The sequence below is a fragment of the Barbus barbus genome (genome assembly GCF_936440315.1).
Source record: "Barbus barbus genome assembly, chromosome: 14".
Lineage (NCBI taxonomy): Eukaryota > Metazoa > Chordata > Actinopteri > Cypriniformes > Cyprinidae > Barbus > Barbus barbus.
The window spans coordinates 2,679,159-2,696,697 of NC_136742.1; the positions used below are offsets into that span (position 1 = coordinate 2,679,159).

Consider the following 17,539-nt stretch of genomic DNA (forward strand, 5'->3'; position numbering starts at 1 on the left):
TTTATGTAATATATCCCCAAGTAGCTGTCAATATCAAACAAAAATCTATTATTTAATTTCACGTTTGTTTTTTTAATCACTGATTGTAAACTACATTGGCACAATCATCGGCGATGGACCAGTCAGAAGTAGTTATTTGTGTAAACGCAATGCAAAACATTTTTTCCCCCATCACCATGTCCTTTTAGGGGCTCTGTAGAGCAGTAGTAATCCAGATTTGGAAATCTGAAAATGTGTGTATCTGGTCCAGTCCAATCCAAATTTTGCTTTGAAAAACTGGCACAAAAGTAAGATGGCTTTCCTGATCCTGGACAGCAAAACATGGGATTCCCAGATCATTCTGATCCAGATTAAACTTTTTAAACAAGTGGCCCCAGGATCTGATTGCAGCCAGATCTTCAGACGGAGCTGAGAAGCACAGGAGCGCAGCAGGAAGGGTCAGTGTCACTGATGTGACGCTTCGATCGGACTGATAAATGGAGCATGATCAGTACAGCAGGAAGCTGATTGATCAGAGGATGAGAAGCCCAATCCTCAGGCTGTTTACACAGTCGAGAGCTGGCCTTCTGTTAGCTTCTGACACACAGATAATGTTTCCAATAAATCCATGAGTCAAGCATGAAACCAAGCACAGCTGAATCACTGGAAATATAAACATACTGCTTTTTGAAAACGACTACATCAAATCAGAAACGATGAATATGCATAGATTTAAATAATGTCTCTGATTTAAACCTCAGTTGCACAAATGCAGTTTTCTTTCCACGGTGGAAATGTGGGTATTTGCATCAAATTCTATTATCTTATTAATGTAGACATTAATTAAATGTATTAAAAGGAGTAATTAAATATAATTAGTTTTTTTGAGATTAAGCTATAGCGTTTGTGCATTTATATTAAATGTATATAGACTACTGTTTTTCATACAAATACCTAGAAACCATAGTTATATTTTTACCATGGTATTGAGGTGACAAAAAGTAATATGATTATTAATATTAGACAACACATACATGACGTATGCATTGTTATACTGGTGCATATAAATACAAATCATTAAACAAAATATATGGTTATACTTTATTCTTATAGTCCACTTTAGACATTCTACTAACTATAAATATTATCTCTGCAGATACATGCAAACCAACTCTCATTAGAGTATTGGACTGTTTAGGATTAGGGTTAGTACAATACGTTGACATGTACATGCAAAGCTACTCATAGTCAGCAGAATGTGTTGTTGGTCTATCAAAATGAATTGTTAGAAGGTACTCTAATGACTGCTAGCTGTAGTGAGGTCAGGGCTCACCAGGCACAGGATGAGTCTGTCCAGCGTCACGATGTTGTACTTCCACACCATGTCGTTGAGGATCTCGATGCACTTGTTGAGCTGCTGTCCTCCGGCGGACGTGCTGAACTCGTACACTAGGAAGTCTGCAAAGGTCCGCACGTGGGCCACCAGCGCCCGCGCCCCGATGCGCTCCAGCACCCTGAGGAGAGGACGTCACAGAACAATTAACATTGGGCTTTAATCACACTGGAGTCCATCTGAGGTCAGAGTTTGGTTTGTTTGGCTGCTATGAAAGCTGCTTTTACACTCGTTTCATTTTAATAGGCCTATAAAGCTACTATGTCATGTTTGATACGCAAATGTCTAAGGCCTCAGCGATCAACATGATCAAAAAAAAGATTGTTTCACACAATCTCCTCATGTCTTCTGTCGTCTGATTGATAGTTTATAGTTTTGTTTATTAAGTAATGTAATGTATTTTAGTGTAATTGTAGAAACGTAGAGTTTGAGCTGGTGCTTCACGAGTCTTTCTGCTGTCAAATCTTGACTGATTTTGATCAAGTAAGCATCAGAATAACTGCAGTCATATCTCCAGATGAACTCTTACTGGACTGAAGCAGCTCAGCTTTACTTGATTCTAGAAAAATCAGTGCGTCTCAAATCTGATCATCAGGATCTTTAGAGGAGCGTTTGTTTCCAGAAGCTTTACTTTCTCTGTTCCTCAGCGGAGGAATGATCTTCATCTCACATCTTCTGAGGAGCGTTTATTTCTTCATCTCTCAATCAGCATTGCATTATATGTTTGGATCATTTCAGTCTCAGCTTACTAAGACATACTGGAAATATATAGCGATGACTGATATTTATTTATATAATTTGTATGTAAAGACTGCTGTACTGTTATTAAGATCTCATCGATTTACATTACAAACATCAGAATTTCAGCATATAAATATTAGTATCTGCACCAAATTGCATTTTTGCTCAGTTTGAGTCTGTGAATAAAATTAAGCTGTTTTTATCTCCATATTCTCATTACATCAGACTACATGAGCCATAAAATACTGAAGCATCCGTCATTTCATCAATGTATTAAAGGGCTTTGGCAATGTCACAGTCCAGTTACACAGTTCTGTAAAAACACAGCCTTCTGTCGACAATGTTCAGCTCAGAGAAAACTCACAGCAAAGCTACTGTCAAGAACCGGCTGCATCTCTCTCAAGAGACAGAGATAAACCAGAGAGAACAGGAGACAGCAGGAGTCAGGAAACACTGACGGGAAGAAACACGTCAGAAGAGAGCGAGTCATGTCTTCTGAAGACAGAGAGTTTCAGAGACGCTGATAACTGAAGATACACAAGAGCCACAGGAATCTAGACCCTTATGTACCAGACTAAACCTGACCAACTCAAGACCAAACCCAACAAAAAGGCAATAGAGATGATGGAGAACAGGGCTGTCCTGCTCTTTTTAGTAAGAGTTAGAAATCAGTGATTGACTCCAGTCTGGGCTCGTTCTGAAAAAAGCCTCTTCAGTTCACCACGGCAGCATTGATTTAATCAAGAATACAGGAAAAAACAATAAAACGGTGAAATGTTATTACAATTTCAAACAGCTGTTCTCTATGTGAATATCTATTAAACTGTAATGTATTTCTGTGATGTGCAGCTGTATTTTCAGCATCATTACTCCAGTCTTCAGTGTCACATGATCTTCTAATATGCTGATTTGCTGCTCAAGAAACATTTCTGATTATCATCAATGTTGAACACAGTTGTGCTGCACAATATTTTTGGGGGAACTGTGATGCATGCTATTTTTCAGATGAAAAGAAAGTTCAAAAGAACAGCATTTATTGGAAATATAAATTTTTGGAACATTATAAATGCCTTTAAAAAAATAAATCTGATCCTAAACAGTAATGTACAAGTTCACTGAAATTCACTGATAATACTGTAGTAAAAATGTGTCATTAAATATTATTATTATTATTATTGTGTCATTTACATATAATACTCTTAAGTGTTCAGCTTAATTATAGAGTCAGGAAGAGGGTGAAAAACGACCATGAAAAACTAAACGTTGAAGGAAACCTTGAACAACATTACTGGTTCAAGGGACAGAACACAGTGCTAGGAAAGTAGAAGAGACAGAGAATAAGAATGAGCGGAGAGCATAAGCGCAGCGTAAGCATCTTAACGTGGAGTCTGTGTTTACGGTCATCTGACAGTCTGAACATTCAGCTGAACAGTGATTTAAAACAACACGGCATGTGTATCCCTTTGATTGCTCTGAGAAAGAGGCAGAAACACATAGCCTGCAGCCCTGGCTGTGTAATGAGGCAGAGCTCGTGACTGGTGAATAAAGTGGATCACACAGGACCGCTCCATTCAGCCCAGCACAAGCAACCTTTATACGGCCGAGAGCAGCTGCAGCCTCTGATGACATTAGACCACACAAACACACACATCATACTAAGATCAGCCATTCAGAGAGACAGATGAGGAGCGCTGCAGACAGTACAGGGGGTTGTGAAACATTAAAACACCAGCCAGACGTGCAGGAACACACACAATCCTCTACAGGGTCAGTGATTTCAGCTGAAGTCACAGTACAATGAAGCAGTGTTAGTGGTAAAGAAAACAGTGTGTCCCTGCAGCACAAAAGCGGTCATCAGTAGCACAGGTATATTTGTAGCAATAGCTAACAATACATTGTATGGGTCAAAATTATACATTTTTCTTTTATTCAATTCAATTCAAGTTTATTTGTATAGCGCTTTTATGCCAAAAAATCATTAGGATATTACGTAAAGATCATGTTCCATGAAGACATTTTGTAAATTTCCTACCATAAATATATCAAAACTTAATTTTTGATTAGTAATATGCATTGCTAAGGACTTAATTTGGACAAGTTTAAAGGTGATTTTCTCAATATTTTTGAGAAATATTTTTTTTTTGCTCCCTCAGATTTCAGATTTTCATATAGTTGTATCTCAGTCAAATATTGTCCTATCATAACAAACCATACATCAATGGAAAGATGATTTATTAAAATAATTGACCATTATGACTGGTTTTGTGGTCCAGGGTCCCAATTAGTGTTATTACATGAATTAATGCTCCCACCCTATGTGAAATGGTTTTCAATCCCATAAAAAAACTCAAGTAGAAGTACGCATGTGACACTCCGTGTTTTTAAGCATCTGCGTCTCTATACGAGACATGAACACATGAACTTCATCTCCAGAGCTGCTCTGAAAGTCACTTCAAACACACTTGAAACACACTGACACTGAAAATCTTCACTACAAACCGTCAAAATATAATTGGCGACAGAAATATATTACTATTGTACAGTAGAATGTGCTTCTCAAAGTAATAACTTAAATAATAGGTTAATAAGTAATAATTATTTTAAACTTTAAGGAATACTTACAAAGTCTTTCAAATGCTTTAATTTAAACAGTAAACCTTTACCGTGCAGCCATTTCTTTGTCAAAAAAAGAAAAAATAAACTATTGAATTTTATTTATATTAATATATTGAATTATATTTTAAAAGATTAACTAATTTGTCATACCTTCATTTGATCAGCAACATTTTTTTATGATATCTGTATTAAATCATAAATCCAGAAAAAATAACACAGAATGTCTGAAGAAATATTTCATAGGGCCCTATTATTGTAAATAATTTAATAAATTAAGCTGTAATAATTTTATGATTTCAGCTAATTAGACATACCTTTTTAATCTTAAAATTGAATTAACCAATTAAAATGGAATCCAGATAAATAAAAAAGCAAAACACAGAATTTGGGAAAAATAAAATGTAATTGGAGAAAAAATAAAACATTTTTCATAGGGCCCTAAAATGCACTTTTTTACTTTTAATATGGATGGGCGATATGGGCTTAAAAATATATCACGATATTGCTGGTATTTGTTGCGATAACTATATCAAATGACGATAATTCAGGGAATCCTGTTTCTTAAGAGAAAAGTATTATCTTTCCTATTTTTACCCAAAACAGGGTGTTGTGAGCATTACTGAGCACACACGTAATGTAATGACGGTTTAATTTATACCGGAAGCCGGAGGGCGCCCTTGCGCAGAAACTCCACATATGCATCACATAAGTAATACTACAGACAATGCTCCAGGAAATCCCTAATATGGACAAAGGTATCCAGTTATCCTTGAATAAAACGCACAACGGAGATAGAGACATTTTAACTGATGAAACTTAAAGACAAACATACGATTGCACAAAATATATCGTTTATCTGTGTTCACGCAATCTTGTTTTTTTTTAAGGAAAGTATATTTATAGCTAATGCAATGCTAATCAATATAGCATTTGTCATTGTATATAATACTATCATTCTGTAATATGAAACCACATCTGGTCATAAAAAAGTTATTTCAAACACAACTTTCAAGTTAATTTGGGGAAAAAGCACATCAATAAAGGATATCTTTGTTGGACAACAGGTTGGTAAACAGGCTCATACACATGCAAAACTATCACACACATGCTACTGTAGTACATTTATTCAAGGCTCAGACCAATTATTCGTCACACTGTACAGCCCTGACCAAACCAGTTCCAGATTGTAGAAGGAGCTCCTCATTTAGCAATAATCTCCTCCTCAATTTCATGTCCGCCTTCCAATTTAATCATGAAAACTGAGAACAGAAATTAAAAACTTAAGTGAAAAAAAACGAATCCAGAAAAATTCAAATGAAAAAAAAAAAAGCATAATTTGTACGAAATTAAAACAGGATTTGGGAAAATTTAAATGGACTTCACAGGGCCCTTCATTGCTTTGTGTTATAATTTGAAAATGAAACAAAGCCTTACATTTCTATTTGTTGTTGTGTCACTTCAGATGCTGCTGATAACAGTATAAATGAATAGACCGGTTTTAAAGACCCCATCCACCCCCCCCCCCCCCCCCCCCACCCACGGTCCCCTAAAAAAGGTTGGAGACCCCTGGTTTAAAGAAACCAAGGAGGATCTTTGGTAAATCTTTAGAATAGGGAACACTTATTCACTATGGCTTTTCCATGAAAAGCCATAGTGGTACAAAGGTACAAACATGAAAGTGGTACAAGGTACAAACATGAAAGTGGTACAAGGTACAAACATGAAAGTAAACGAAAAGAAAATGACAGCTGCAGTCATCGGCGCCTTCACCAGCTCTTGTTGCAGATCTACTAAAATCGTCTTTATCAAGGCGCACTTTTGCAGACAAAAGAGAATAACTGAGAAAGGAAGACCTACACCCAAAGTGAATTCGCTAACAAAGGCCAGCAAAGGTTTTATGCGCCATTTCAAAGATTGCACCTATGAGTGGCTAACAGCTAGCACCGAGCACAAGTTACTTTGTTGGCTGTGTTTACTTTTAAATCCGAGTAAAGGGGCATGGAATGACAGACCCATGGACTTTATTTACAAGTGACAGGTGAGTGCTTTATTATTTGATGAGTATTGTATCATGCACATTGTTATGGAGGTGTGAAGTGACATACTGCCAAGTATGGTGACCCATACTCGGAATTCGTGCTCTGCATTTAACCCATCCAACGTGCACACACACAGCAGTGAACACACACACACACACACAGCAGTGAACACACACACACACACACACACACACACACAGCAGTGAACACACACACACACACACAGCAGTGAACACACACACACAGCAGTGAACACACACACACACACACACACAGCAGTGAACACACACACACACACAGCAGTACACACACAGCAGTGAACACACACACACACACACAGCAGTGAACACACACACACACACACAGCAGTGAACACACACACACACCTTTGGATTACGAGTCCGACTCTCTAACATTAGGCCACGACTTCCCCGCATGTGAAGGTGTATGTGGTGCGTTGATAATACTGTGGTGTAGTGTGTGGATGTCCAGCATTTGTACAGTTTTGCTGCTTCGTCATTTTAGAGTGGCATGAATGTGCATAGTGACCTGTGTATTGGTGGATTACTTTTACTGACCATGTAGGGAAATTTACTCTGCATTTAATACAACCCAATCTAGCCTACTATTAAAATAGTTGATCAGCTGTCATTGTTTGTTGAGAGCCTGTGTGCAGCATAATATGTGCATTATATGCATATAGCTGCGTTAGCTGTAACAGATGTGTAAGATGTGTACATGTAGTTTACAGTTGCTTACTGAAGGCCCTGACTGAAACCCCACGGTATGCCACTGCTACTAGGTACTTATACTATATTATACTACAAAGAGACTAAAATGCTATTTTTATTGACTAAAACTAGACTAAATGTCATCAGTTTTCGTCGACTAAAACTAGATGAAAATAGTCATGGATAATTCTGACTAAAATAAGACTAAAATGCTCAGACTTTTAGTTGACTGAAACTTGACTAGACTAAAAAGAGTATGAACGTGACAAACTAATAAAAACTAAAATGACAGCTTATAGCAGAAAGTGCTTTCTCTCTAAAGGCGCATCCAATGAGACGGCGAGTCAGGATCGTCAACTTCATCTTTGTGACACTGACTCAGAAAACACTAGTTTATTATTAAATAATTCACATATCTCCTTATTATTTCCCCCCGACATATTCATGGTAACTTTTGCTGGGGCTTTGCGGCAAGCTTATTAGCCTACTTAGTGCATTCACGTCATGTTGCTGTGTGCCGTGGTCACAAAAACTCATTATTTGCATGCATTTTTAAGCATTGTGGTTTAAAAACAAGTGATTTAAGCCACTGAAACACAAACAACAGCCCTATATGCTCGAGCAGTCTGTTTCTGAGTGTGATTTCTGCAATTGGGTGGGATCGAGGTCGGGTCATATTCACACCTTAAATGAACCGTACCAGAGTTCGTTTGGAAGCGGACCGAGACCACCTCTTCAGCTGGTTCTCGGTAAGGTTGTTTGGTCCGCACCTGAGTGCGATGGCTGTATTCACACCTGCCCAAAATATCCGCACCAAGAGGGGAAACCAACTTGAGCTCGATTCAATCGAACCAAACAAGACAGGTGTGAATACACCCTAAGTTCACATCCCAGTTCAGACACACCAGAGAAAGCACTGACAGAAGGTTTTTACCAGCTTAAAGGTGCACTAAGTGATTTTTGATGTTGAAGATGTTGATATTTGAAAGCACCAAAACAAACACGCCCATACCCCAACAGGACCTCGCCCCTATTTTGATATCTCCGCCCCACACATAAGTACACAACCCTGGCATAACGACGATCGCAGAAACAAGCGAAGATGACACACAAGCATTTTCAGACAAAAGCCAACACAGATAAGCTGTGTAAAACCATGCAAATTCAGCATTACTCACCTATCAAGAAACAACGCAGTCGGCGTCCGATTCGAGCCCTTCCCACTCCTCAAGTTCACTTCACCGCTGCAATAATGCTCCGATATTTACACGGGTCCTACCTTTTGGCTGATCGTAACCCTTCTTTTTAATGTTTTGTTTCTCTGATATTTTCCTCTTTTGTTTATCGGTCATCTCTCTATGTATAGTCGATCTGCTAATATCCACTCAAATTGAGTGCTCTATCATTACTAGACACGCCCCTTACTGCTGATTGGCTACAAGTGTGTTTTGGGACTCGGTCCGACACTGTGGTCAAAAAACTATTAGCTAGACGTTCAGGACATCCTGAAAAGAACAGGATCTGGATGGATGAACCATACTTTAAATCACAAATCTTGTGAGGTGTACTGAAACAGGTGGTGAGAACCTGAGTGACGCACCTGAAGCCGATCTGGTTGATCTGGTCCGTCTCCAGCAGCATCTTCCACAGCAGACACAGGAAGAGGGGCGGCGAGCCCTGCATTGAGAAGTGTGTGATGATGTCGTTCTCAACAGTCATAGACTTCCACTTCCTGTACTCCTCCTCCACGTTCTTCTTCAGGTTAAAACGGCTCTCCTGTGGAACGTTATTCTGCTTGAAGAACGCCTGGGAAATGAACACGAGAGAGAAGTGAAGTTATTATGAATCTGATTAAAGCTCCACCAAGAACTATACAGACATCTATGACAATAACTATATCAGCATCCACAGCTCCAGCTCTTTAAAGTCAGCTGACAATTTTTATTGTTCATCAGCTGGAAAAATCTTGCTGAAAGTGATTCCAACAATATTGTTCCTCTGTGCCGTTATCGTTATAGCTTTGCTGTGGACTGTCCTTGGTGTTAAAGGGGTCATCGGATGCAAAATTCACTTTTCAAGTTGTTTGAACATAAATGTGTGTTGGAAGTGTGTGTCCACATTAGGGCTGCACGATATATCGCATGCAATATTTAATGCGCATCTTGTCAGTAAAGCCGGTCCTGTAATCAGCTTTGCAAATCGCCTTTCCTAATAATGTGCTAATCAGCAAGTTTCAGGATGAATGCGGCTAAAGTAAACAGTCCCTCAGAGAGTGGCTCGGAAGAGAGGGGCGGAGTCAGCAGAGCTCATTTGCATTTAAAGGAAAATACTCCAAAACAGCTTGCTCTGACAAGAGCAGTTTTTGACAGGTTTAAAAAGATTTTTTTTTAAACTACCATTGAGAAATTTTAGCCAAACTATGTTACAGACTTTTCATTAAGAAATCATATCAACTTGTGGAAAATGGGCATCCGATGACCCCTTTAAGCATTGAGAAAAACGTTGGATATTCCTATATTCTTGGTAGCTCTCTGACTTTCGAGTTCTAACCATAAAAGTGTTCAAGAACAAATGCTCAGATGACAGCTCATAGGGAAACAAAGTGAAAACACTTCAATAGCAAACAGACATCTCATTGCAAACAAACTGCAGAGGATAAATGAGGCTATTCAGAGCCAACCAACATCTGTTTGACAGAGGATCCTTTACTGTTTATGCATTTGTCTCTGGTTGCTGCAATGTTGCAATGCAAAAACCAGAGTATATGATATATCTACATTGGTTTCCAAGTCAGAAGTATGACGTTGTGACATTTTAATGTACTTGTCCAAGTTGGAAGTTGAATATTTTGACTTTAATATTTGCAATTTAATGGAATGTAGCAGAAGTACCATATGAGTGCTGTAAAGCAGTAACAACATAATCCCAACGTAAACCAAGTCCTCATGTTCCCTATTGAGAAAGCTTTCAAACAACAGAAGATTACTCCAGATGTCCAGAAGCACTCCATTTCCTACCCATGTTACAGATCTTCATTACAAACACAGCATCAAAACACTGAAGATGAAGGACCTAAGACATCCTGAAAGGGAGTGACGTCAACCAGTACATTTAAAAGCTTCAGTCATCCTTTAGACGCACTAGAGCTCCACTAGTGTACTAGCATTCCTGCAGCAGACGGACAGCCTCTGTGAGCACCTCTCACAAAAACCAGTCCAGGCCACATTTCAGCCCAAAATCATGAGAATTTACATTGGGTATTAAAAAATACAGACGATTTTAAAGTTTAATTTCCTAATTACGGCATCTCTAAAGCCCAAAATATCCATATATATATATATATATATATGGATATACTAATTAGGGTTGTCAGCATTAATACGTGCAATTAATTCAAAATCATCTATCCATCCATCTAGTGTGAAATAAATTGCCAACTAATGAGAGTTTACACACACATCAAAATTAATTGTGCTCTGTCAGTTTTGCCAATAAAAAAAATTCTGAAAGAGTTTTATAGTTTAATAGTTTTAATGTTGTCATTAGCAGGTTATGCAGTCATCGTACAGTTGCAGTATGATTTTTTAAGACGATGCATACTATGGTTAGTCTGTGCATGAGCCTAGAATTATAAATGTCAAACTATTGCAGTGTGCATGGTTTGGAGGCCCAGTTTTTGTCATGTGGTCCAATGGAGTATACATTCAAAGGACAGCATAACTTCATGTGCAAAACTTTAGCATAAATTTATATGCAAAAAAGTATACTTTGGGCTTAAGAACGATGTACCAAGTATTTACTGAACCAAACCCATGAACTGTAATACATTGTAGTAAAGGAATAATTAATAAATGAAAATTTGGTAACACTTTAGAATAGGAACCACTTATTCACTATTAACTACAACTTTTCCCTCTACAAATTTGCTGCTTATTAATAGTTAGTAAGGTAGTTCTTAATTTTAGGTATTGGGTAGGATTAGGGCTGTAGAATAAGGCATTAATATGTGCTTAATTTGTACTAATAAAAGGCTAATATGCATGCAAATAAGCAACTAGTTAAGACACCCTACAATATTGTGTTACCGAAAATTTACTCTCTCAGGCCATCCAAGAAGTAGTTGAGTTTGTTTCTTTTTTTTTAGCATTGCATCAGTGTCTCAGCAATGGATGCTCTGCAGTGAATGGGTGCCGTCAGAATGAGAGTCCAAACAGCTGATAAAAACATCACTATAATCCACAAGTATTTCACACCACTCCAGTGGATTTATTACATGCACACAGCTTTTCTCTTCTCCAGATGTTAACTAATGGACTGGAGTGGTGTGGATTATTGTGATGTGTTTATCAGATGTTTGGACTCTCATTCTGACGGCACCCATTCACTGCAGAGCATCCATTGCTGAGACACTGATGCAGAGACACATTTTCTCCAAATCTGATGAAGAAACTCATCTACATCTGGGATGGCCTGAGAGTGAGCACAATTCCATCAGATTTTCATTTTTGTTGTGAACTATTCCTTTAAGCAGACTCCAAACAGAACATGTTTGATTTCAATCAGATATGATCGGTTCAGTTAGGTAACTTCAGGCAGGTGATTTGTAAATTCAAGACTGACTCATTAAAAAAAAGATGGTTCAAAAGAGCTTGCATTCATTGGTTTATGTCTATTGTTGTGTGTAAGCAGTGAAGCCAAGGCAACACCAAGTGCTGTTAATGATCCTGTAGCCAGATGAAATATGTTTTTGCCCATAGGTGTGAGAAACACTACTGTTCTGAGTCAGAGTGTGCGCACATGTTTGAGTACCTGCAGCGGAGCAGGGAAACAGCTGAGCGTGTGAGAGGCCCAGTTATGAGGGGTGAAGTTCATGATGGTCTGCAGGATGTCTTTACACCAGGTGCCCTGAATGGAGTCCGAGCCAGTGAAGAAATCTGCACCACACACAGATGGGGGGGGGATTTAGCACATTAGTAAGGGAGAAACTGATAATATTATCAGAAGTTATTTTAAGCATGTTGCCTGCACAATGCAAATAAACAATTAAAGCCAGCTCTTTATGTAAATATTTATATTAGTGAAATTAAGTTACTCAACCAAATGCTATGTGACAGACAACTAATCATCAAGTCAGTTCTGTGATGCGTGTTTTTAACAGTCCAGGCATCAGCAGTGTGTTAATGGTGTGAAATACCTGTGACGTGTGTGGCTCGAGCCAGCGTGAGGATCAGCGCTCGGTTCAGCTCCTCTGACTCGGCAGACAGCACAGTTTTAGGGTCATTGAGGAAACGCGTGAACTGCGGCTGAACCTCTGAACTCCCCAGAGCCGTGATCAACCTCAGAGCTGTACTCTCGACACTGATCACACAAACACACAGATTGAGTACAGACAGCAGGCCAGCACACAGGAACAGTGCACTGCCACACTACAGATACTACTTAAGTTATGCATTTATGAAAGCACGTGTCAAATTAATTAAGCAGCACATGCAGCACTTTTAACTGTAGGCTTATCAGTTAGTTTGGAGCACTTAAATCACGTCTCATGATTAGGACAGGTTGGAGCGTGCACTTCTACCGCAGCAGCTCACTGTGTGTTCACAACAATAAAATACATCTAGTATATGCTAGGGGGAAGCTTTGAGTGCTGAATGAAGTGTAACGCAGACTATAATATAGCATGCTACTGTATGAAACATTTTCATTTCATAACTATTTAAAAATTATTAGTGGAGAGTATGTACTGCGCAAGAGGAGCTGCACGATTCTGGATAAATTGAGAATTTTTTGTTTCAAATAGAGATCACGATTCTCTGACGATTATGAACTAAGCTAAGTAACATGTAATTTACTACTAGAGGCTGTGATGAAATATCAATTCTACTCAAAAATGTTTCATTTGAATGATAAAAAAAATGTTTGAATGAATGATTCAATGACTCACTCATCAAAAGTTCACTTGTTCTATTCCTGAATGAATCTCTTGAATGAATGATTCAATGACAAGTAAATGTTTAACAGTCCCTTGTCACCACCTATTGGCGAAACAATGCAATAAACATTGTAATCAAGCTACAAACGTTATTTGTAGCTCCAATTTGAAGCAAAAAAAATTTCAGATTTGCCATTTTGATTGCTACCATAGACATAAATGTTTATATCCAAATAAGCTTTTATCCTATTACATCTGTGATATGAATGACTTTAAGACAGGAAAAATACTGTATGGTTGAAAAGACTGTTTGTGAAGATGTATTATATCTAAAGATGATCACCTCTCTCTCTTTGTCAGCTGCAGCACTAACACAGATTTGAATGTTCTGATATGAATTTGTCAAAGGTTTAATAGACAGGCAAATTATCGTCATTTAGAAATAAGATCGAAATCACGATCTTTTAACACTTGTGCTGCTCTATACTGCGCACCACTGTATTGTGACATTTTTCCACAATTACAAGTCTTCCAAAAGCTCCAAAATCTTAGTCATCATGAGCAGTCTGTGATAACTATTAACTTTTGCTCATTAACTTTAAGCATGAGGTAGTGGAAATACTAGCTGCATCTCATTTCGAAGTCTGTGTCCTCTGGAAAATGCATTTGTCAGCCACATACACCATCGAAGCTGCTTTATTTCAGAAAAGTAACCATTACATTCCAACATGTGACCTTGGACCACAAAATCAGTCATAAGTGTAAATTTTTTGAAACTGAGATTTCTGAATAAATAATCTTTCCATTGATGTATGGTTTGTTAGGATAGGACAATATTTGGCTGAAATACAACTATTTGAAAAAAAAGACGTACGGGCTGTGTGCAGGGTTAGTGTGTGCGGAGACTGACCAGAGGTGCAGCTGGTTCTGATTGGTCTGTGGAACGGCGGCGAGCGAGTGAAGGTGTGACAGGAGCTGCACGCGGTAATGAGGCTGAATGTGGTGCATGCGGTAACTGAACATCTCCAGCAGCGTGTGCAGAATCCCCCACGCGTGCGACTTGAAGACGTTCGGCAGAAGCTGACCTAGCGGAGGGTTGAAGAAACACACACAGTCACACACACAAGGACAGTTTCAAAGGTCACAAACATCTGTGAAGTGTGCGTCAGACTTACTGATAAAGCCCTTAATGCCGAGGGACTCGATCTCCATGTAGACCAGTAATCGGCTGTAAGTCTCCACCAAGGCTGGGGCCAGGGCAAGACTAGACTTTGCGTGGGCCAGTTTAATGACACGGGTTGCAATGCTGTGGATCAAGCTAATGGGGAAAAAATACGAAAAGTCATCTGAGAATGTGGTACTCATGAATGAGCACAACTACAATACATTACACATACACCTGCATACATCCATGGTACACAACATTACCATGGTTTGCTGAAAACACCTTTATGCAGACAGGACTTCTCCTTAGAGAAACTCATCATGACAGAACAAAGAGAGCGACACATGTAGCTAAAGTGAGTAATGCCTTGGTATGTATGAAAAACCTATTTAAGGCTGGCCACACACTAGAAGATTTTAAGGCCGACTTTAAGCACAATTTGCACTGAACGATCAGGGGGTGTGGCCCCATTCAAGGCTTGTCATGTCCATACTTTTTAACGCAAAAAAATGATTTACATGACGATTCCCACAATCAGGACAAAGTTATAGATGTTCGCTAAAACAACTCTCAAAAAAAGTGATCTGTGACTAGAAAAGAGGTAGAAATAACAATTAACTGAAAAGGAGTTGCTGTTTATAACAAAACAGATGTCATTCCCCACTGTTTCTTAAATTGTAATTTTTTCACTAACCTTACATCTTTCACATCAAATTCTTACATTGTTTCAATTCATTCAGATAGAATAATAAGAAACCGTAGAGCTGTTATCATTCAAATTAAATGAGTATCAACAAACTCCATCTTTCCAGTGCAGGAAACACAGAAGCTGCATCTGAAGTGGCATGAGATGCATTTACACAGACCGTTTAATGAAGCTGAGGAGCCATAAATGCATTTACACTGCACAATTTCAAATGCAAAGAATTTTATAAGATTAATGTTTTAAATATTTTTAAACATACAAATAAGAAATGTGGGGAAAAATGCAATGATAGTTTTAAATATGAAACCAAACCAGTAGGTGGCGGCAAATGACTGTTTTAATGAGTGAGTCATTTAGTCCTTCATTCAACAGATTCGTTCAAATGGCTGATTCATTCAGACTCTTTATGAATGGGTTGCTGAATCATCGACTCACTTAATTCGTTCAAAAACGTGGATTCACTCAGTAACGAAATCCCGCGGTGTTGCTCGGAGACACAAAACAGTTCTGCTGTGGCTTTGACTGAAACCATTTTTTTCAATCAGTGCAAAAGCAGTCAATATTGTGTCTAAAATTTAAGTCCGTTATTTTATAAAGTCGCATTGCAATCGTGTTGAAACATTTTGGTTGTGCAATGTACCCAAGTCATATATTATACATTTCCTATTATTTTACTACCGCAGTATGCATCTATAACTTTCTGTGTGTGTGCTGTTGAGTCTCTCTCTCACACTCACAGCCTGCGCAAGCCTCATGTGGCACGACATAAATACATTATCAGTCGCCGTAAGTGTAACGTCAAAACAGACCGGCTCGGAATCGGCAGACTGACCAGCAGGAGAGCCAGCTGACAATGCCCATTGTTCTCCATTTGTTTTTCTTCTCTAGTCACATTTGATCTCACGAGTCTCCGTGAGATCACGTGTCACTGAAATAGTTCCTACAATCGAAAAGTGTGTGGTCTCGCGGTCTGGTTGAATCAGTTTAGTGTGTGCATTCAGAGGATTATAAGGCAAAAAATCAGTTACTATAGAACTTAGGTCACTAACAGGCAGACCGCAGTCCGGGTCCAGACCCAGAAGCCATCCCATAAGGACCCGGACCTACAGCCAAAACAGAAGGTTAAGCTTTAAGACCTGACGGGGTGCATCTATTTCGACCGGAGCAGCTTTTGTAGTCTTTACAGTGGTAGTGGGGTCGTCAACTGGCAGACTCCGGTCCGAATCCGTGAGGGCTTTTGACATAATGAAATAAATAAATACCAACTGCTAATTTTGAATAAATCAAATTTATATCAAGCACATCAAGGTCAGCTCTAGAGCCGTTTGGGTGCAGTCGTGCGTGCAGTGAGAGCAGACAGATTAAACTTTCAGTGAGTGAAAACAATGGCATTTTCAAAAATTAGGAAAGTTGACGGGTCCTTAAAAAGTCTTGGTACAAGAAAGCCTTAATTATGACTTCAGGAGGTCTTAAATGTGGGGACTGAAAGACAAGAATTGTGATTAAGCTTAAAAAGGCTATTCATTGAATAAATATGAGCGCTGCACGTTTCAAAGTCAGCTGCTGAGCTGCTTTGTGGAGTCGGTCTCTTGGGCTTTGTGTACTGCCGTTCCGAACGCGCCACCTGCTGGAAGAGAATGATCAGCCCGTACGTCTGCTGTTGTCAAAGACCAATGTGAAAATCAACCCATGATTTTAAGCAGCAAACACGCAGAGTAGTAAATGTGAACTGGTGGATCAACAAGATAAAATATATTTTACTGCCTTAATTGTTTACATTTTATATGTTATTTAATTAATATAAAACCTGCATCTGAACTGTAAATCATGCTTTTTACAGTCATTTTATTTTATTTACATTTTTTTGTGCAGGTCTTAAAAAGGTCTTTAAAAGTCTTGAATTTAAGCTTAAATATCCTGCAGATACCCCCACCTGGCATGTGGACAAGAGAGTCTTTTACCACACACAACTCCATGAGGAGCTCATGGAAGACCGTAGGAGTCCACCACACCTTATCTGAAGTGAATGAAGCACTTCAGCATACTCTGAAATGAGGACTGAGGGCTGGACATGTCCTGCTCCACTTTAAAAAGTGTCTTATAGCTCAGGAAGAGGATGTGCACATGTCAGAGGATATAAAGCAGCCTCTGTAATCATAACATGATGGGACACCACTAGTTTTAGTCACGCTGTTTGCTGGCCGTACAGACAGTTGTTTAAAAATGGATGATAAAGA

At 38.7% G+C, this 17,539-nt stretch overlaps 1 protein-coding gene across 4 annotated transcripts in view; it reads right to left on the reverse strand.

The window, feature by feature from the left end:
- Positions 1–17,539, reverse strand: part of med23 (mediator complex subunit 23) — a 71,656-nt gene that overhangs the window by 27,015 nt on the left and 27,102 nt on the right. For all 4 annotated transcript variants that reach the window (XM_079434126.1, XM_079434125.1, XM_079434127.1 and 1 more), the window contains 6 exons: positions 14,607–14,749; positions 14,342–14,516; positions 12,694–12,857; positions 12,309–12,433; positions 9,100–9,305; positions 1,313–1,493 (listed from right to left, as the gene is read on the reverse strand). In XM_079434126.1, the coding sequence (XP_079290252.1) occupies positions 1,313–1,493; positions 9,100–9,305; positions 12,309–12,433; positions 12,694–12,857; positions 14,342–14,516; positions 14,607–14,749 (994 nt within the window). The remainder of the gene's footprint in view (positions 1–1,312; positions 1,494–9,099; positions 9,306–12,308; positions 12,434–12,693; positions 12,858–14,341; positions 14,517–14,606; positions 14,750–17,539) is intronic.